Raw genomic sequence first — 21905 nt, forward strand, 5'->3', positions numbered from 1 at the left:
TAAAGAGAGGGGCACAGCTGTCAACTGATTCCGATGGTGGGTATGATGTAGTTACGACGTGGCAGGCCCAAATGTATTGTCTGCTGGGAACGTTTGCCAGAATCCCCTGTCAAAAAGAGTTTCAACTGCCACCTCTGAAACATCTTTGCTCATGTTCTGGGGAATGTGGGGGAGATTGACTCACAGTGGACCATGTTATGCGCCTCCATTGCTAAGGCGACAGACCGGAGCTCTGCCCGTTCAGGTGGTTGGTGCCTCTCGTCGCGGAAATCCCTGAAGTCGTTGGTGGACCTCAACGGTGAGGGATGTCCTTCAGCTGAATAAGGAGTCCTTTCAGCATTTTTGGCCTGTGGGACTCCTGATGCAGGTGATGGTACGGGGTGGTCAAGCAGAATGCAGCTTTGGTGGTCATTGAAGCAAAAACTTGGGCGAGAAGTTTGGTGAGGCAATGACGAAAGACCTCCACATGGCTTTGAGCAAATTCTGGTTCACTATCCCGTGTCTCAGGAGGTGGAAGCAGTGCACTATCAAGACTGTGTATAGTGAGGATGGTGCGCTGCTGACTCTGACTCAGGACAATGTGAGCTGTTGGGGAGAATACATAGAAGACCTCGATTCTGATATGCCTTACCATGAGGAAGCAGAGTTAGGGTACTCTGATACGGGCTCTACTATCTCTGGGGTTGAGGTCACCAAGGTGGTTAAAAAGCTCCTTGTCAGGAAGGGTGGATGAGATTCACCCAAAGTTCCGAAAGGCTCTGGATGTTGTGAGGCTATCGGGATTGACAGCCTTCTGCAATATTGCATGGACATAGGTGAAAAGTGCCTCTAGATTGGCAGACCCAGGTGATGGTCCTGCTATATCTAACTAAAATGCCCCCAAAAATTATTGAAAAAGCCCTACTAACCGGGCTGAACGCAAACAGTTGAACTGCAATGGGGGAGTCCTGTTTCTGATGGAGTTATGCTAATAAAGCATATGCAATTCTGAAAGTGCCAGTAACAACCAGTTACTAATAAAGTAATTGAAATAATTTGAAGATTGGACAGATTGCTGTTGGAGCTAATTTTTTAAAATTATTTCTTACCTTAAAGGACGCTGCGTTTTAGAGAGGCCGGACAAAACTTCAACCCAAAATCTTTAACATTAGTTTGCAATGTGTGTTTAATAGGTTTACAAGGGTGTTATATTGCATCTAAAGCAGGTCAGAGTAAAACTGTTTTAAAAATGTGTACAGTACAATCCATCAAATTTTTTTTAGAATTTATTCTTATATTGACTATTACATAAAGTAATTTTACGAACCCACTCCCTATGGAGGGAGCATTATTTCGATTTTTTTTTTTTTAGGTCTTCTTCGGACAGATGACTGTTATACCTTCACCCCTGCCCTGTGGAGGTTGACAGGGATGTCACAAACTATTGTCTTTGGGTGTTTCTTTATAGAGATCAAAATGTTTGTGTCATACCCTTGGCTGACCTGTTCGACTTTCTTTTTCAAAACATTACAATTTGTTGTGGTGGCCACTCCCAAAAGTTGTGCAATAGCTCTTACTGATTTTCACCTCTTCTATCAGCTTCAAAATGGTTTACTTTTCTCCCATAGACTGCTCTCTGGGCTTTATGTTTGGTCAAAAGCAAATGCAGTTCTCAGGTAAACCCCAAAAGCAAAAACACGAATTATCTAATGTTTAAGCAATCAATTTGAATGGCAACACCTGAGCAACAAACACCTGTCCGTCACATACCAATATTTTACTTGAACCCTTGAAATGTGGATGGCTTCCAACAAAAGGTGCTCTTTCTTGAATTGTCACATCTAGATGTAAGGTATCATGAAACAAAACCTGGAATTCTGAAGTTTTCGCTCATATTCATTTGCTGATCTGAAACTCGTTGTATTCAGTATACAACAAAATAAAAGGAATTAATCTTGCCATTTCAATACCGTTGGAGGGGACTATTACTGTAGGTTAGTTTACAGGGATATGAGCAGAGGAAATGATTAGTCAAAATGCTTTTGTTTCTTTCAGAAGTATTTTCTTTTTACACTTTAGCATCACTCCACTCCCACTCAATCTCTGTTTACCCATGTGTTGAAAAAAGATGTCACGACAAGGCAAGCGCAGACACAGCATCATTAACTGCAGGCTAGATACACCAGTGCACTACAACAGCCCAGTTAAGAATTGGGTCGAACTCAGAGGCACGTTTTACTCAGTTTGAAGTTTTACTTTGTTTGAGGTTCGATTTGTACGACTCGCTAGTTGTTTTAATTCCGAAGTCCTATTGTATTTAAAGGTCCTCCAAAATGCAACAAAAGTGTTTGTATACAATAATAATAAACATTTGCAGTTTAAAAAGGCATTCGCATTGTCTGTTGCTCGGGTTGATGGAATGTCTGTCGTGAGAGCCAAAGATGCATGATGAAGTGTGACGCAAGAAAAAGCTTTTCTGTTTATGAGGTCTTCTAATATAGAAATAAATCATGTTAGTTTTTCCAGACCATACCTGTGGTGTGGGTGGCCCTCGTCTGTTGCAACTTGACACTTGTTTAAACTTATTCTCCTCCTCTTCATCATCATCCTCCTCCTCATCATCAACCAATTCCATGGCTGCAGTCTTCGCTTTTGGGAAGCCTCGACCTTTGGCCGTTCTCTGTAACATTAAATATTACAAAAATCTCAATTCTCTAAAACAAAAATAAATTTGCAGCCCCCCGCCCCCAAAATTATTAACACATGCTGTAATAGTGCGAGAAATGACCAGCCAACACTGGTGACAAATGAAACTGAGAATGGCCTTTGTCTCTGCTGACTTTTCCTCTCTTCACTAAACCGCCATGTAAATGGCCACTTCTGTTTAACGAGGGATCAAACTGGCCAACACTTTCACATGAAAATGAAAGGACACAGCGAGGAGAGAAAAAGGAGGGAGGGCATAATTGGAGCCATAAAGTATGTGTCATCAACTTCTTCAAATCGTGGTCTGAGGGGGTCAGGAAGTGATTATGATTGAAGGAGAATCCTCCAGTATTGGATCTGCTCACCTCTGGGAGACATTATCCCCTTCGCTGCTGTCACATCTCACACAGGGGTAAGAGACTCAGCGCCACAAATTAGGATACTTGTGACTGGCAGCCAAACTGCTGAATGCACTATAAAGATGAGTAAATGTTGATTTATATTACCTTATGTATGATTAAAGAATCAATTTGTGAGCTCTCAGAAGCTAGTGTTGCGACTGTGGAGATCAATGTAGATAGCGTAAAGGGAGTACTTTTTTTTAAAAAAAAAGTTATTTACATGCTTAAACATTGGTTCATTAAATACAAAACACACAAAATAGAGTGGAGGTTTTACCCAAACAGCGAAAACAATCATTGTGATATAGTACAGCGCTCCCCCAATGCAAAACACAATACAGAACACACAAGTTAATATTTCTTCTATTCTGTAATTAAAATAGGCAAGATTGATCAGTATCTCAATAACTTTCCCTATACACTTGTATATTGATACCGTGGTGCACTGTAATCGAGGAGAAAATGTGTAACATGCCAAAAATGTTTTGAGACATGTAGAAAATTCTTCAATTCTGTAGTGTGAAATTTCACTTGAAAGGGCCATAATTTACCATAACACTATTTTCTAGTATTTGGCATACAATGTGATCTCTATAGTGCCTCAGTAAACATGTGACATATGAAATGAAATCAGGCGAGCATTTCTCAGATCCAAATGTTTTTCTGCCGAGGCGCCTCAAATCTGGTCATTGGAATTTCTCAAGCTTCTCTACATCACTCGTGAAGACCTCAGACTACCTCTAAACAGTCCCAAGATACAAATGTCAACTGAACGTGTGCTATCACACGTGGGTCTTTGACACGGGGGCAACTAATCTGAGGAAAGCCAAATATGGACAAAGAGGATGCAGGGTCAAACAGAAGAAGTTGTTAGAGGAGCCTTTTCTAGAAACTTCTATGAGTAAACCAAGGTGGGTTTTTTCTTTTTTATATCGACACTTTTGTCCGAAGTCTATGTTGTTAGTATATGGGACCCTTAAATTTCTGCTTATTTGGGGCCAAACACTTTAATTATCCCATTGTGGGACTAATTAAGGATTATAATATTCTACAAACCCCAATTTCAATAACGTTGGGATGTGTAAAACATAAATGAAAAGAAATACAAAACAAAATTACAAAATACATTGGTGGGGCTAACCGACATTCCCTATAATAGAAACCATTTGTTGGTTATTGAGGGGTGGCAAATGGCACTCGGCTCCAAAGCGGCTGTTTTGGCTGAATATTAGTTCAGAGTTCTACCTTCAACTTTAACAGGTTTTGTCCTGTTGTGGCTCTAGTTCTCTCAGTCAGGCTGTTCCTGATGTGATGTATTGGCTCCATGTGTTTAGAGCTAGACATACATAACCGTCATGTTTTGGCTCTCTGTCTCACTTTAATATAATGAAATTGCTTTTATGTCTGAAGCTTAGTAAAGGGTGACAACTCATAAGACTTGGCTGTTTTCCTCCCTTTGCAAAGACTTTCATTTCTTTTTGTAATAAAAATCCACAAAGACAAAATTATCTCATTGTGTTGTCAGAAAAAGATTTTGCCAAAATACGCCGCTGACATGCAGGGATTTCTTAAGATTCTCAGATTTTTTAGATGATATGAACTGTAGATCTTTTTTTCCTTTCATCTTGTCCCCTCGGGATCGCCAAAGCATGTCATCTTTTTTTTCTTTTTCTTTTTTTGCATCTAAACCTATCTCCTGGAGCTTCCTCTCAATCACCAACAGCCCTCATGTCTTCCCTCACAACATCCATCAAACATCTCTTTAGTCTTCCTCTTGCTCTTTTACCTAGCACCTCTATCCTCATCACCCTTCGAGCAATATACTCACTCTCTCTCCTCTGGATGCATCCAAACTATCGAAGTCTGCTCTCTCGAACTTTGTCTCTTAAACATTTAACTTTGGCTGTCCCTCTACAAGCTGCTCACTCTAACGAGAACCTCATCTTCATTTCTGCCACCTTCAGCTCTGCTTCCTGTTTTCTCTTCTCCTCACACATTGCAGCTCCTTCTAACCTTCTCTGTCTTTTTCCATTAGCACCCTCAGGGCAAATAATGCATGTGGTACGCTTTCTCAGCATGAAACCATACTGTTGTTCTCAAATACTTTTGTCCTCAGTCTAGCCTCCACGACTTTTTTTCCCATGACGTCATTGTGTGGTTCAATTTTATTCCTCCACAGTTCCCACAGGTCTGCAGATCGCATTTGTTCTTAAAAATGGAAACTAGCACACTTTTGCTCCATTCCTCAGACATCTTCTCACCTGCTAACAGTCTGTTAAATATATTGGTCAAAACCACAACCAACTGAACAAAATACTTCACTACCTCCAGAGATATCAGCAGGACCAACTGCCTTTCCATTTTGCTGTTTGATAGGTTTTAGGTGTTGGTATCCATGCCTTTTTTTCATGTTCAATACTTTTTCCCTATATAATTTCACAGTATTACACTCAACCTCATTTCTGACCTTATGTGTTGTACTTTCTTTGTAGAGTGAAGAAAATAAGTATTTGAACACCCTGCTATATTGCAAGTTCTCCCACTTAAAAATCATGGAGGGGTCTGAAATTTTCATTGTGGTGCATATCCAATAGGAGAGAAATAATGTAAAAAGAAAAATCCAGAAATCACAATGTATGATTTTTTTTAATGATTTATTTGTGTTATACAGCTGCAAATAAGTATTTGAACACCTGAGAAAACCAATGTTAACATTTGGTACAGTAGCCTTTATTTGGAATTGCAGAGGTCAAACATTCCTTGTAGTTTACCAGGTTTGCACACACTGCAGGAGGTATTTTGGCCCACTCCTCCACACAGATCTTCTCTCGATCAGACAGGTTTCTGGGCTGTCGGTGAGAAGCACGGAGTTTCAGCTCCCTCCAAAGATTTTCTATTGGGTTTATGTCAGGAGACTGGCTTGACGCCAGAACCTTCATATGCTTCTGATGGAGCCACTCCTTGGTTTTCCTGGCTGTGTGCTTCGGGTCATTGTCATGTTGAAAGGTCCAGCCATGACCCATCTTCAATGCTCTGACTGAGGAAAAGAGGTTGTTCCCCAAAATGTCACAATACATGACCATAGTCATCCTCTCCTTAATACAGTGCAGTCGTCCTAGCCCATGTGCAGAAAAACACCCCCATAGCATGATGCTACCACACCCATGCTTCACAGTAGGGATGGTGTTGTTGGGATGGAACTCATCGTTCGTCTTCCTCCAAACACGGTTAGTGGAATTATGACCAAAAAGTTCAATTTTTGTCTCTTCTAACCACAAAACTTTCTCCCATGACTCCTCTGTATCATCCAAATGGTCATTGGCAAACTTAAGATGGGCCCTGACATGTGCTGGTTTAAGCAGGGGAACCTTTCGTGCCACGCATGATTTCAAACCATGACGTCTTAGTGTATTACCAACACTCACCTTGGAAACAGTGCTCCCAGCTCTTTTGAGGTCATTGACCAAGTCCTGTCGTGTAGTTCTGGGCTGATTCCTCACCGAAGGGTCATTGAGACCCCACGAGGTGATATCTTATATGAGGCTCCACTCCGATTGAGAATGACAGTGATGTTTAGCTTCTTCCATTTTCTAATGACTGCTCCAACAATGGACCTTTTTCCACCAAGCTGCTTGGCAATTTCTCTGTAGCCCTTTCCAGTCGTGTGGAGTTGTACAATTTTGTCTCTTGTGTCTTTGGGCAGCTCTTTGGTCTTTGCCATGTTACAAGTTCGAGTCTTACTGATTGTATGGGGTGGACAAGTGTCCTTATGCAGCTAACGACCTCAGATAGGTGCATCTGGTTCAGGATAATAAATGGAGTGGAGGTGGACTTTTAAAGGCAGACTAACTGGTCTTTTAGGGTCAAAATTCTAGCTGATAGGCAGGTGTTCAAATGCTCATTTGCAGCTCTATCACACAAATCGTAAAAAAAAAATCATGCATTGTGATTTCTGGATTTTTCTTTTTAGATTATCGCTCTCACAGTGGACATGCACAAACCATGATTTCTAAGTGGGAGAACTTGCAATATAGCGGGCTGTTTAAATACTTATTTTCTTCACTGTGTGTTATTGATTACTTGGGTTTTTCCCCAACATATGGTGAAATTTTCAGGTCAATAGCACCATTGGAAATATATTTACTGAGAAAAATAGTGACATGCTGTTGTGTTAAGTCACCTGAAACAACTGCAGAGCTACGTTAGGATGCTCTTTTTGGATTAAAGTTTGGCATTTAACACAATCATTCGGGACATTCTGATTAATAAATTGTACACCTTGGGCATCCCTCCTCCGACATGCACCTGGATCAAGATCTTCTTGACTAACAGACCCCAGATGGTGAGTATCTGCTCCCACCTTTCCCCCAACGTACACTGAACACTGCTTCATCACAGGGCTGCGTGCTAAGCCCACTCCTTGACTTTCTCTACACCTTTGACTGCAGCCTAGTCCACAAAAACATCGCCAAATTTGATGACACAAAAGTGATCTCAAAAGGAGACGAGGCACTGTACAGAGAGGAGGTCCAGAACCTCACAACCTGGTGCACAGACAACAATCTGGCACCGAACACTATAAGAACAAAGGAGACCATCGTGGACTTCAGGAGGAACAGAAATGAACCAGCTACACTCTTCATCAACGGCGAGTGTGTGGAGCTAGTCCGCAGAGTCAGGTTCCTGGTAGTCATGATTTTAAGGACCTTTCCAGGATAGACATCTCCTCAGCGGTCATCAAGAAGGTTAAACAGAATCTCTGCTGTCTCAGAAAAAACAACCTGGACACAAAGTTGGGGCTGGCCTTCTAGCCCTCATCCATCGAGAGCCTGCTGACGTACTGTCTCTCCATTTGGTACAGAAGCTGAAGTGAGGCAGACAGAGCAAGGCTTCACAATCAAAGCAGCACAGAAGATCGTTTGCTCCCCTGCGTGGCAGACATTTTATTGATCTCTGTGTCTCAGCAGAGATCAGAACATTAAGGACACCCCGGATATCAACTGTTTAATCTCCTGCCATCCGGAAGGCAGTACAGATGTGCAAAAGAAAAGACCAACAAACTGAGGAACAGGTTTTATTCCAGAGAAACAATCACTACCCTGAACTCTCATCTTTCCTCTAGCCACACTTTTAATGCAAAAGCACGCTGATTTCAGTATCTTGAGCAATACTTTTTATGCATTCCATTTTACATATGCAATTTCATTTATTTGTACTCATTTCTATTTTTAGCATTTTATTATAGCAATACATGGCATTCATTCATGTTAAATACAGGGATGAGAATGACCAATTTGGAAAAATACTGAAAATGCCTGCCTTGTGAGGGTGGGGGGCACCCCCCTTTGGGCACGAATTTTTTTTATAAAATACACTGTTAAAATAGTGACCACTGGTTGGTTACCTGTCACAGTGTAAATACAGGGCAATCATAATATTTTGAAAACTTGAAGAATTAGTCCAAATAACCAAAATAAACTTGCCAACCTTCAGACGTGAAAATGTAGACTGAGTGAAATTTATATCAAATAGGCTACTGCACTTACAAGTTATACTTCAGAAATAAGTACACAAGTAATTTGTGTGTTATATATGATGTCGTTATTATAAACACTAAATTTAATGCAAACAGATACCAAAACCATCAACGGGTAGCAATGCCGTTTTCCACTATCACAGCTGTGACTAATTTCACGACGAGTGTTGTCAAAAGATGCTGACGGCCGGTCTTGATCACAGCATCGCCAAAGTTTTGTTTTCACTAAGTCGCCATCTTGTTTTGCGAACTGGAATATGTTCAGGTAAAAGTACAGTAGTACCTTGACTTACACGTTTAATTTGTTCCATAACCAAGCTTGAACTCAATTTAATCATAATTCAATGTTCCCTACTGAAATGAATTGAAATGTCATTTAACCAAGTTTCTAATCAAGACACAAAGAGAATGTGCAAAAATAAAACTGGTTTTGTCGGGTGTAATGATTGTACGTTGAGACAAACAGTGACAACTGTATCTTGTTAAGTGTGCTTTTAAGGCTTTGAGAGGTGTGAAGAACAAGGCTGGCTAGTCTTTTTGTGAGCTTCTTTTGACTTGCTTTGTAAAACAACTACAAGAAATGACCAAGCGAGTTCTTGTAACTCCAAAATTGAGGCATCCATAAGTCAAGGTACCATTGTACAGTTATTTCCGAAACCTGTTCTCACCTTGCCCCTAATGGGGGTATCGGGCACCTTAGACATGGACTTCTCCCCGACTCCATGAGGTACAGAGAAATCCAGCTTTTCCTTTGCTCCAGTAGACAAAATTTGCTTTAGGCGCTGGTAGTCAGGCTTGTCTTGGAAGCCTAGAGATCTCACGTACAGGAGCAGGGCAGCCACCTCAGCTGGAGACAGACAGCAACAGAGAGCATGTCAAACAGTGAACTAGTTGTTTTACATATAGAATCATGCTATTGGTCTCACTTAAAGATACATTTTGATGTTTGCTGTCACTATATCACATACAGTGGGGACAGAAAGTACAGTTTTACAGTTTCTATTTTTATTCCACTTATATGGCAGCCATTTGCTGAATTCATTGAGAAAAGGCAGAGCAAAAAGAAAAAAGCTAGTGCAAGTTGAAGGTAGAACTAACCGATATATGAAATACATAAAATATCCAACAATTTTCCTACAAAAAGGAAAATATGATAACTTTTAAAAAATCAATGTAATTTTAACCATTAATCTAAAGGTTGCAAACAAGAAACTGTTAATAGCAATTCAGGCATAATTTACAGTTACTCTGGCCGGTTGGCGAGGCTCTGCTGTAGCGTCCTTGATGCAGGTATTTTTGTTAGTGAAAAACATAGCTATGGGTCGTTGTTGGTGGTCTTTTGCTTCTTGGAGAAAATATCCTAATATACATCCAACCTTTGATTATGTTTGAGAACTGAAGCCGCAACTCTTTGTGCGAGTGCGGCAAAATGCTGCATAGCCCACGGGCCACGTCCCGTATTTACGGCAGGTGATCGTGGCAAACTCAGTGCAGTTTGCTGAAGGTCATTCAATTTCCTCCATGCCAAATGTCCTGTACAGTACAGAATGCATTCAGCTTTCTAATTTACATAATTGTTCAATTCAGTGTGGCTCTATTGCGCTGAAGAGGGAGAAATGGACAAGTGTTGAGAAAGATGAGGAGGATAAACTAACACTTGATCATTTGACAACTAGTGAACTGCAATGAGCGTGGGTGCGCTCATCTGGCAGCGAGGTTCGGGGGCCGCTGTGGGAGTGGTGCACTGCTGCGATTGCCTGCCGTAAATACCGGGAAAGTGGCCACAGCGCAATTCGGGCATAATGTGTCGCGGTTTTGTGCCGGTGTGCCGAAATGCAATGGGGTTGACAATGGTCTACAGTCCCTTAGCCAATTGGGGATGCTGAACATGATGCTCACAGTGGCCATGCTAGGACTTTGCATGGCAGCAGCTTTCTTCACATCAACCTCGTTACATTGACGTCAGCCTGACGGCTTTTTTTTTTTTGTTGAACATTTTGGCACCACAACTTTCTCTAACAACGACCTGCTACACGGCCTCCAATGACGACCGCACACTCTTCTTCCTAGTTCACCTTGCACCGCCCCTTCCTTCGCTCTTAAAGGGATACACTGGGTCAGTGTAGCGCCGGAGAAAAGGAGTCGGAGGCGGAGTGTCGGACACAGAAACAGAACTTGCTTTATTGTTCGACATCACCAAACTACTCGCATAACGGCGGGAACTCTCTAAGGAGGAGTTGGTACTTGGTGCCGTCCGATAGCGAACTGGAGAGACCACCATAAGTCGCCTCATTGCGGACGCAGGCGACCGTGGAAAAAGTCAGTGCATCCACCAGACGGCCCCTCTTAACATCCACCAGCAGCCCGTGGGCACAAAAAAAATCAGCGCCGAGGAGAGGGAATGAGACATCCGCAGTGACAAAGTCCCATGTGAAGCGCTGACTCCCGAAACACAAGTCCACAGTCCTCATGCCATAAGAGCGGATAGGGGAGCCATTAGCGGACAGTAGGGGTGGCCCATGAGTCCCGCCAGCGGCGTCCTCCGCAGTGGCCGTCAGGACGCTCCTCTGGGCGCCGGTGTCACAAAGGAATTTGCGCCCGGAAAGGTTGTCCTTGACGAACAGCAGCCGGCTCTTCGCGCCCACGCTCACGGCCGCTGCGAAGCGTGGACTTTGGCGTTTCCCGACGCGTCGTAGTTGCAAGGGGCGCGGCACCTCTTCGCTTTCGCACCGAAACGGGCATGGAAGTAGCACAAGCCTGTGCCAGCACGGCCGTCGGTGCCGAAGGGGCCCCTGCTGGATGCCACCCCCGCGCCCGAAGGTGAGTAACTGCGCGTCGCGGCCAGCGTCTCAGGGGAGAAGCGCTGGGTTGCCAGGAAGAAACGGTCGGCCTCCTCGGCCAGGGCCCGGGGCTCAGTGATAGTACTGTTCGCGAGCGCCGTCTGAACATGCGGTGGCATTTGCCTGAGAAACAGTTCCATGAAAATGAAATTGGGCTCTTCCGTGCCCAGCAGGTTTAGCATCATTTCCATGAGTTCGGAAGGTTTGCTGTCCCCCAGTCCATTAATAGCCAACAGACGTCGGGCACGTTCCGGCCGTGAAAGTTCAAAAACCTTGAGAAGGTGAGCCTTGATCCCAGCATACTTATCTCGGGCCGGGGGAGAGGTGATGAAGTTCACTGCTCTGGCCGCCGTTGAGCTCCCGAGTGCTGAGACAACGTGGTAGTAACGCGTGGAATCATCTGAGATCCCGCGGAGGGCGAACTGAGCCTCAGTCTGTGCGAACCACGCTGCCGCGGACGTCTCCCAAAACTCCGGCAATTTGAGGATGGCGGTTGCCATGTTCGTTTCAGTCTCGAAAACGCCGGGACTGACGTCGGGGACAAATGTTACAGTCCTTACGAAGCTTATCAATGTGGTTTATAATGACAGAGTGCTTATGCGCTGCTAACCACCAGAATTTTTATTTTTTTTTACATAAAGACATGCCTTTGTCGGCAAGCATTGTTGGCGAGCACACATAACTGTAGACAAAGGAAAAAAATTCAACCTCCAGACCAGGTGATTGTGAAAACTTGGAACGCACTTCTGTCACATACCACACTGCGGCGTGTGAATATTGCTGTGCTGACAATGTTTGGTTATACCGATGCATATGAAAAGTCTCTCACTTTTAAATAAACATTAAGACCAACCTACGTTCATGAATACCCAATGGAAGTATCAAAGGCTGTGAAGTTTAATTTAATGACATTTGAAACAGACGACTAAGCCATCAGCAAAGAAGTCGCATTAATGGTAAAAATTTTTAAAAATTGTCATCATTGGTTAGCAACTGTATAGTGCCATTTAAATTAATTTAGAGACTTATTGTACTCTTAAAGTGTTGGTCTTACATAAAATGCACGAATACACTTGCATTTAGTGTGGGTCTTTCAGAATTCCATTTTAAAATATTTGCAGTTTATGGCTTTCTCGAGCTAAAAGGTTCCCGACCCCTGCCCTAAAGGTTTCAGCTGTCAGTCATATACATTCAGTCTTTCACAGCTTCCAGGCAGGGAGAGGAATTCCCAGGGACTGACATTGCACATACTCTCATGGGCTGCAGAAAACAGCCCGAGTCCCAGCATAATGACTGCCACGTTGAAGGGGAAGTTTTCCCATCTACCCATCCATCTTCTCCTATTTCTTTCAGGTCGTGGGGACAGCAGGTCTATCAGGGATGCTCAGGCTTCCCTTTCCCCAGCCACTTCATCCATCTCTTCCAGGGGTATCCCGAGGCATTCCCAGGACAGCCAAGAGATGTATTGTCTACAACGTGTCCTGGATCGTACCCGGGGTCTCCTTCCGATGGGGCGTGCCCGGAACACCGCACGAGGGATGCGTCCAAATCAGATGCCCCAGCCACCTCATCTGGTTCCTCTCAATGTGGAGGAGCAGCAGCTTGATACTGAGCCCCACAGGATGACTGAGCTTTCCACCCTATCTCTAAGGGAGTGCACGGATTCCTTGTGGAAGAAACTCATTTTGTCGCTTGTATCCAGGATCTTGTTCTTTCGGTCATAGCCCACAGCTCGTGACCATAGGTGAAAGTAGGAACGTAGATCGACTCGTAAATTGAGAGCTTCACCTTTTGACTTAGCTCCCTCTCTCCCAACAATTTTACCGACTTTGAAATTTAGCAGGACAGGGTGATTCTGTGACTGTCGAACAGTGCACCGTAAATGGCCACACTAGCGCAACACACACTCACCTCACCATATGCAACTGTCCCTAATGCTATTGTACTGGGACAACAGAAGCTACCAACAGCTGTGAGACTGGCAACAGGCCATGGGCCGGCAGATCCAGTCCATTTTTCCACTGCCTCGCAATGCAAGTGGGGCCAAACACCTGAGGCACTGTAGCCCAGATAACAAAAAACAAATTATACTTCAGGAAAGATATATTTTTGGGAGTTATGGGGATAGTTTCATGACCAATTACACACTACACTGGTAGTATTGGGTCAAGTCATTGCCTATCCCTGCTGTCAACGGGCAGGAGGCAAGTTTACACACACGCAGACATGTGGAGAACATGCAAATTTCACACACGGAAGTCCGGGATTGAACAGCTGCGCCACCGTGTCGCCTCATAAAATATGTTGTTGCTTATACGGTATTGGCACAAGAGGATATAACTAAGCAGCTAATAACCAGTAATGATTAGATGCGTGCAAATTTCCCCTGCTGGTGAACGAGCCTCAACTGTGACAGCCACAGCTTTATCCTGTCTGGTTAACTCCATGGGAGGTTAAAGAAGGAGAAATTTGGGTGCGTTTTCTCAGGTTTGTTGCACAACACATCGGCATCTTGGCTTAGCTAGAACGAATGGTCTGTAATGCTAAGCACTGGTGATGTCAGGGGCGGGATCAAGGATGTTTCTTCCATGTTTGGGTGCGAAAGCTGGCACATATCCAGACTGTCTGGATTTCAAAAATGTTCTTTATTTTCAATTTGGTTTTTTTTTTTCAATTAATGTCCAAAATATATGTAATAATATTACTTTACATTGGAGGGTTTATTGTACATATGAATTTAGGGGAGAGTCTTCCTTTAAGTTACAACGTTGCTGAGTTTATGCGGTCATTAATTGTTCAATGTCAATATAGCGTCGAAATTAGGAATGCACGATAACTGACCGATGACTGATTGATTATAAGCTTATTTTATACTTTTACAACTGCAAATTGCCTCAATGTCAAAGTCACTCTCAATGTCTGTGGTCAATGCTGACCGATCCATGGACGGTATCATTGCAATGTGGCAGCCTCACTGTTGAATTTAATATTTTCAAGCAATGTGACTCATATAAACAAAGCTCGACAATTACAACAGAAAAATGCTTACCCATAACAATCATTATGTCGTTTAACAATTTAAGTTGAAAGAGCTCCTACTTCAAACTGTCTTGTTTATAAGGTGTTTGTGAAACTGCTGGAACTTCTGATTGTTGAGACTTACCTGTACTTACTCCAGACACTGACAGCTGCTGGACCGACTCTGGCAGCTTATCCATGAGTCTAACCACCAAGCAGGACAGATAAAACAGAGAAAGAAGGAAGAGGAAAAACATTATGAAAGTGCATGCATTATTCAGAATGAGATACTAAGGTTGGGGAAAGGATATAGTCGCAATAAGCTAAATTGAAGCAAACTATTCCACTGATTCCTTTTACAAAACAAAATAATTGGATTAGTGACAATTCTAACTTGTAATGTACGAGTGAAATCTACCTGCCTGGCAGCTCCATCCTCAGCACTCTTCTACCAATATACTCACTCTCTCGCCTCTGGACATGTCCAAACCATCGAAGTCTGCACTCTTGAACCTAGTCTCCAAAACATCCAACTTTGGCTGTCCCTCTATCTAATGAGCTCATTTCTAATCTTAGCCAACCTGCTCACTCCGAGTGAGAACCTCAACATCTTCACTTCTGCCACCTCCAGTTCTGCTTCCTGTAGTCTCTTCAGTGCCTCTGTCTCTAATCTGTACATAAGGGTCAACTTTGCTCTTCGTCCTAGTAGAGACTCTGTTCTAACCTGCTTGGACCCGTTTCTTCACTTCCTTACCACACTCACCATTGCTCTGGATTCTTGACCCCATGTATTTGAAGTCCTCCATCCTCGCCATCTCTTCTCCCTATAGCCTCATTCTTCCCCCTCCACCCCTCATTCACGCACATATATTCTGTTTTACATCGGCTAATCTTCATTCCTCTCCTTTCCAGTGCATGTCTCCATCTTTCTAATTGTTACTCCACCTGCTCCCTGCTTTCACTGCATATCACAATACCTGCAGACATCATGGTCCAAGGGGATTCCAGTCTAACCTCATCTGTCAACCCATCCATTACCGCAGTGACGGGAAAGGGCTCAGAGCTGATCCCTCATGCAATCCCACCTTCACCTTAAACTCTTCTGTTGCGCCTATATGTATATCTAATGTGTTACAGGTTTAAAAAAAAACACATTTTTAAAAAGTATTTTCCAATATCATGCAGTACATTCGTTCTAATAGTTTTTTTTTTTTTTAAAAAAAAGGGATTGACATCAAAAGGTAGTAGTATCCCACTCTGTGCCTTCCCTGTGAGCAAATGCATTTATTTTTTATGAGAATCGCTAGAATGTTCTGAAATCTTATTTCAATGCCAGTATCCTGTTGGGTAGGTTATTGTTAATATTAACTTCTCCTTGTTGACAGACGTGTTAAGACGAAATCAACAGCACCTGTGCTGGTCTTTAGTGCAATTTTCACTATATTGCCAAAGAATTTATTCACCTTCCTTGACTCAGATGTGTATCTTTTAGTGACATCTCAGTCTTAATGCGTAGGTTTTATATGACATCGGTCCACATGGTGGACAGTTCCTAAATGTCGGAGTCAAGGCGCCCTAATGTGAAGCTAGTCAAATCCACTCCCTTGGATGATCCACCCCGGAACGTTGATCATCAACAGGGTTGGTGGTGCTGGCAAAGATTTTGTTTGCTGCTTATTTTCAAGACAGCTGGTGCAAGTGTATGTGCCATGTGTGCAGACTGTCAATTGCATACATCTGGCCGATCATCACCCCTGGAAATGGACAAGTTTGGACATGTCCAAAATATTAGTGGTCTCTTTCTGGTGGGACATGCCCAGAACACCTCACAGGGAGGCGTCCGGGAGGCATCCGAATCAGATGCCCCAGCTACCTCATCTGGCTCCTCTCAATGTGGAGCGATAGCGGCTCGACACTGAGCCCCTCCCGGATGACCCAGCTTCTCACCCTATCTCTAAGGGAGAGCCCGGACATCCTGAAGAGGAAACTCATTTCGGCCGCTTGTATCCCTCTTGTTCTTTCGGTCACGACCCACAACTTGTTTCCATAGGTGATGGTAGGAACGTAGATCAACTGGTAAATTGAGAGCTTCGCCTTAGCTCCGTCTTTACCACAACGGACCAATACAAAGTCCGCATCACTGCAGAAGCTGCACCAATCTGTCTGTTGATCTCCTACTCCATTCTTCCCTCAATCGTGAACAAGACCCTAAGATACTTGAACTCCTCTACTTGGGGCAGGATCTCATCCCCGACCTGGAGAGGGCACGCAATCTTTTCTGACTGAGGACCATGGTCTTATTCTCATCCCAGCCGCTTCATACACTGCAGCAAACCGCTCCAGTGAGGGTTGGAGATCATAGCTTGATGAAGCCACATCATCCGCAAAGAGCAGAGATGTGATCCTGAGGCCACCAAAGTGGATTCTGTCCTTAAAAGTTAAGAACAAAATCGAAGACAAAGGGCAGTCTTGGCGGAGTCCATCTCTCACCGGAAACGAGTCCGACTTATTACCGGCAATGCGGACCAAACTCCAACAGCGGTCGTACAGGGATTGATAAGCTCGTATCAAGGGATTCGGTACCTCATACTCCCGAAGAACTCCCTACAGGACTCCCTGAGTGACACAGTCGAACACCTTCTCCGAGTCCACAGAAAACATGTAGAGTGGTTGGGCGAACTCCCACGCACCCTTGAGGATTCTGCTGATGGTGTAGAGCTGGTCCACAGATCCACGGCCAAGGTGAAAACCACATTGCTCCTCCCGAATCTGACATCTGACTTCGCAACGGATCCTCCTCTCCAGTACCCCTGAATAGACCTTACCAGGGAGGCTGAGGAGTGTGATCCCCATATAGTTGGAACAAACTATCCCGTCACCCTTCTTAAAAAGGAGGCCCACCCACCCCAGTCTGCCAAATCCGGAGGGACTTTCCCCGATGTCCACGCACTCAATGTTGCAGAGGCGTGTTAAGGAGGACAGCCCCACAACATCCAGAGCCTTTAGGTCAGGGGTGCTCAATGTGCCGTAAAAAAATGTTAGCCGTATTTTTTTGACCTTTAGCTCACTGCGTATGTGCAAACAGCGACACTGAGTACAGCAAAAGACTGGCATTTTCCCCCCACCATCAGAGCCAACTCACCACTAGGTGGTGAATAGTTGACAGCTCCCCCTCTCTCTTCACCCGAGTGTCCAAGACATGCGGTCGCAAGTCCAATGACATGACCACAAAGTCGATCATCAGACTGCGACTGAGGGTGTCCTGGTGCCAGGTGGACATGTGGACGCCCTTATGCCTGAACATGGGGTTCGTTATGTACAATCCATAATGAGCACAGAAGTTCAGTAACAGAACACCACTCGGGTTCTGATCAGGGGGGCTGTTCTTCCCAATCACTCCCTTCCAGGTGTGATTGTCACTCCCCACTTGAGCATTGAAGTCCCCCAGCAGAATGGAGTCTCCAGAGGAGGCGCTTTCCAGCACTCCCTCTAAGGACTCCAAAAAGGGGTCGCTACTCTGAACTTCTGTTTTGTACACAAGCACATAGAACAGTCAGGACCCGTCCCCCTACCTGAAGCCGGAGGGAGGCTACCCTCTCATCCACCGGGGTAAACCCCAACGTATTGGCCCCAAGCCGGGGGGGAATAAGTATACCCACACCTGCTCGGCATCTCTCACCGTGGGCAACTCAACCACAAAACAGAGTCCAACCCCTCTCAAGAGCAGTGGTGCCAGAGCCCAAGCGGTGCGTAGAGTCAGACTATATCTAGTTGGAACGTCTCGACCTCACGCACCAACTCGGGCTCCTTCCCTGCAAAAGAAGTGACATTCCATGTCCCTCGAGATAGTTTCTATAGCCGGAGATTAGATCGCCAAGGTTCCCTCCTTTGGCCACCGCCGAGCTCATAATGCACAAGACCCATGTGGCCCCTCTCACAGGTGGTGAGCCCATGGGAAGGGGGACCCACGTTACCCTTTCAACTGAGCCCCCGGTGCAGGCCCAGCCACCAGGCGCTCACGTTCGAGCCCCACCTCCAGGCCTGGCTCCAGAGGGGTTCCCCGGTGACTTGCGTCCAGGCAACGGAAACCAAGATCTGATTTTTGTACTCGTCATAGGGGTTTTGGAGTCGTACTTTATCTGGTCCCTCACCTCTGACCTTTTTGCAATGGGTGGCCTTCCAGGGGCATGAAGCCCCAGACAACTTAGCTCCTAGGATCATCGGGACACACAAACCCCTTCACCACGATAACGTGACGCTCGAGGACGGGTGTTGCTAACCAATGATGACGAATTATTTCTTACCATTAATGCAACCTCTAGTGTTGCATGGTTTTGCTGATGGCTTTGTCTATTTCATAGTTAGATTAAGCTTCATGCAAGCATTGAGACTTCCATCCGTTAATCGTGAATGAAGCCTAAGTCTCCACAAAGGCTGTTCATTCTTATTGAAAATGTCGGTATGCATCTTTTTTTTTTTTTGTCAAAAGCATTTCCATAATTAGTGGTTGCGACCTGCTCTGCGTTCGACCTTTCTGGGCCTGCGCACATCGACTGACACAGCAAACTACGGCAAGCCCACTAGGACTAACTGTCTCTGTGTCATTTGCATTTCCTGCACAACATAAATCCCATGTACAGTATGTCATTATGAGGGCTCTGCCAGTCACATGCAACTATCAAAAGAGCCATAAACTCACTCCTAAACTTTGTTGAGAACTTTGTCACAAGAGTTGATGTTATAGTTGCAGAGGGTAGAACAGCATCATATTGTATGAGTAAAGGGAAGTAAGCAAATGTTTGGCTAAATAGTGTATTTTGCCTCAAATATGTCAAGACGCAACTAATTTAGCAATCACAAATATAAAGACAGATGAATCACTTATAGGCATTACAAGTAAGTACATTATGACCTCAGTTTGTTAGGACCTACATGGCTTTGGCTTCCATGACCTTAACTGGGTTCTTGAGATCATTGTCCCAGGGAAGAGAGCCACATAACCAGTGAAGAAGGCAAAAACCAAGAATCTGGATGTCTCCACGTCTTGATGGGGCTTGGAGAAAAAGACAAAGACACAATAAGGTTTATTTTTCTACTTTCATTCCATTTGTCTTTTCACTCTTCAGACTTTCTGTTCAATTTCAACAAAAATGCCAAACCAACACAATGGCCATACAATGTATGATTGACAGGCAAGTCAAGTCACTATGATTGTTTTTTTTGAGGGGGGATGAAAACTGATAGGTTACAGCAAAGGTTGTGTAATGTGCAGAAAATGTTTGCAGATTATAGAAACCAAGACCTATTTTATCAGATGAATTTTTAAACAGCAAGATGTCACCAATCCAGACATTTTCTGTTGGATAGAAATACACGTTTTGTAAAAATATTTGCTGTTGCCTTTGATGTCAAAATCAATGTTTGAATGTTGAGTAACATTTGATATTTCAGTGCTCTATTCTGAGGATCTCTGAGTTGGGTATAGCCCCACAAAACATGTTGACAGATGAAGGATTTTAATCCATTCCCACTATTAATGAAAGCAGATAGAATATTTCAATATAATGAACTTTAAAGTGCTTGTATATGGCTGTTTGTGAGAGAGTGTGCATCTAGCCACAATAATGTGTGAAGAGCATCAATCCTCGAAAACCAAGTCTATCCAGAAGGGTCGAGCCCAGGGAGTTTTAGCAACTCAATGCAGTAATGGCAGTCACACATCTTTGGAGAAATTACGTATTGACTGGCTTCATCTGAGGGGATAAATCTCCTCCCTGAGCCATTACTGGCATTGATTCTCCCTAGCCAACAGGGAGGTCTGATGTGGCAGCATGGTCCTGGCCACCCAGGACAAGATAATCAACAGGATGGTGGTAATCTGACTGCAAGATACCAGGAGCGTTGCTGTAAATGTGTAGGCATTTACAAATCTTGACTGTTTCATCTTTAAAACATTCCATCTTCATTGTGTGCACATAATGGCAAGATGTAGGCATGTATTCTTATGGAAGGTGTAGAGAAAAGGAAATTGCTAAAATGTGGAAAGTGAATAAAACACTCGGCCTTCACGTGGAACATTAAATTGCCGAGGCCTCGTAGGGAAGCGAAACGATCAATGAAGATCAGGGGGCATTGAGAAGTGTTCTCAAGCAGTTGATACCCCGAATGCTTGGAATAAGACAACATGACAAACTTAACTTCGGAGTGATGATGTGGGATTCCTAAAAATTTCCAGTGGGTTAAAATGTGCTAGAAATCTATTGATTGATTTTGTCATTCATTGTCTTTTTAAAGGAATCTCAAAAATCTGATCCGAAAACAGGTGTGGCTTCATTGTAGCAACACCGACAGGACATGCACAGGCTTGCACAAATAAGCCAGGACTACTGTATTTTCAGAGGGACAAGCTGCTGTTTCCAGGAGCTACGCATCCTCTGGCATATTTAATGAGAAGGCTAAAATATTGGGGGCTTACGTCGCTAGCAGCTATAAGTTCAAAAGTAGAACAAAAGCGTGTTCAAACAAAATAGTTCAAACATGGTCGTTCCCTACATCGCACTCAAGTTTGGGCATGTGCAGAGGCTTTGAATGGAGAGATGACATTACTTTCAGCAGGCGAAGAAGAAGAATCTACCCCAATTGGTGGTAGAAGAAGACAAGTTACTTTTTGCCTGTGTGTAAATACGACAATGAACACCCCAGACTGTTGAACAGCTGAAGCTGTACATGAAGCAAGAGTGGGAAAGGATTTCCATATACAAAGCTTCAACAATTGGTGTCCTGAGATCTCAAACGTTTATTGACTTGTTAAAAGAAAAGGTGCTGTAATAAAGTGGTAAATATGACCCTGTACCAGCTTTTTTGGAACCTCAGTTTGAATATTAATTTTTTTGTCTTTGTAGTGTATTCAATTAAATTTTTGAACATGATTTGCAAATCATTGTATTCTGTTTTTATTTGTTTAACAACGTCCCATCTTCATTGAAATTGGGTTTGTATTTGAGGCAGGATCTTTTTACAATTTCTGACATTACAAGTGGACAAACTTGTTGGCACCCCTTATTTCATGAAACAAGAGGCCCCAATGGTCACTGAAAAGAAAAATGAAAAATGAAACTTGCCAGGATAATTTTTTTGCACAAATTTACCAGCCAATCACAGCTGTAATTGAAAATGAGATGTCTGCACCACTCAAGTATTTTGCCCCATTCGTTGTGAACAAACTGCTCCAGTTGTCTCATGCTTGAAGAGTGCCTTCTCCAGATTTTGTTTTAGCTCGTGCCACAGATGTTCAATTGGATTTAGATCAGCGTGATAGATGGCCAATTCAGAATAATCCAATGTTTTGCACTTAGAAATGGGTGGGCTTTTTAAACTGTATTTTGTGTAATCATCCTGTTTGAAGACCCGTGACCTGCAACTGAG

General features: G+C 43.7%; 1 protein-coding gene across 5 annotated transcripts in view; it reads right to left on the reverse strand.

The window, feature by feature from the left end:
* The window catches only part of LOC133510247 (serine/threonine-protein kinase VRK1-like), a 57235-nt gene that overhangs the window by 3473 nt on the left and 31857 nt on the right, over window positions 1–21905 (reverse strand). For all 5 annotated transcript variants that reach the window (XM_061838051.1, XM_061838050.1, XM_061838052.1 and 2 more), the window contains 4 exons: window positions 19413–19533; window positions 14626–14684; window positions 9291–9469; window positions 2513–2659 (listed from right to left, as the gene is read on the reverse strand). In XM_061838051.1, the coding sequence (XP_061694035.1) occupies window positions 2513–2659; window positions 9291–9469; window positions 14626–14684; window positions 19413–19533 (506 nt within the window). The remainder of the gene's footprint in view (window positions 1–2512; window positions 2660–9290; window positions 9470–14625; window positions 14685–19412; window positions 19534–21905) is intronic.

Source organism: Syngnathoides biaculeatus, chromosome 12 (assembly GCF_019802595.1).
Source record: "Syngnathoides biaculeatus isolate LvHL_M chromosome 12, ASM1980259v1, whole genome shotgun sequence".
Taxonomy (NCBI): Eukaryota; Metazoa; Chordata; class Actinopteri; order Syngnathiformes; family Syngnathidae; genus Syngnathoides; species Syngnathoides biaculeatus.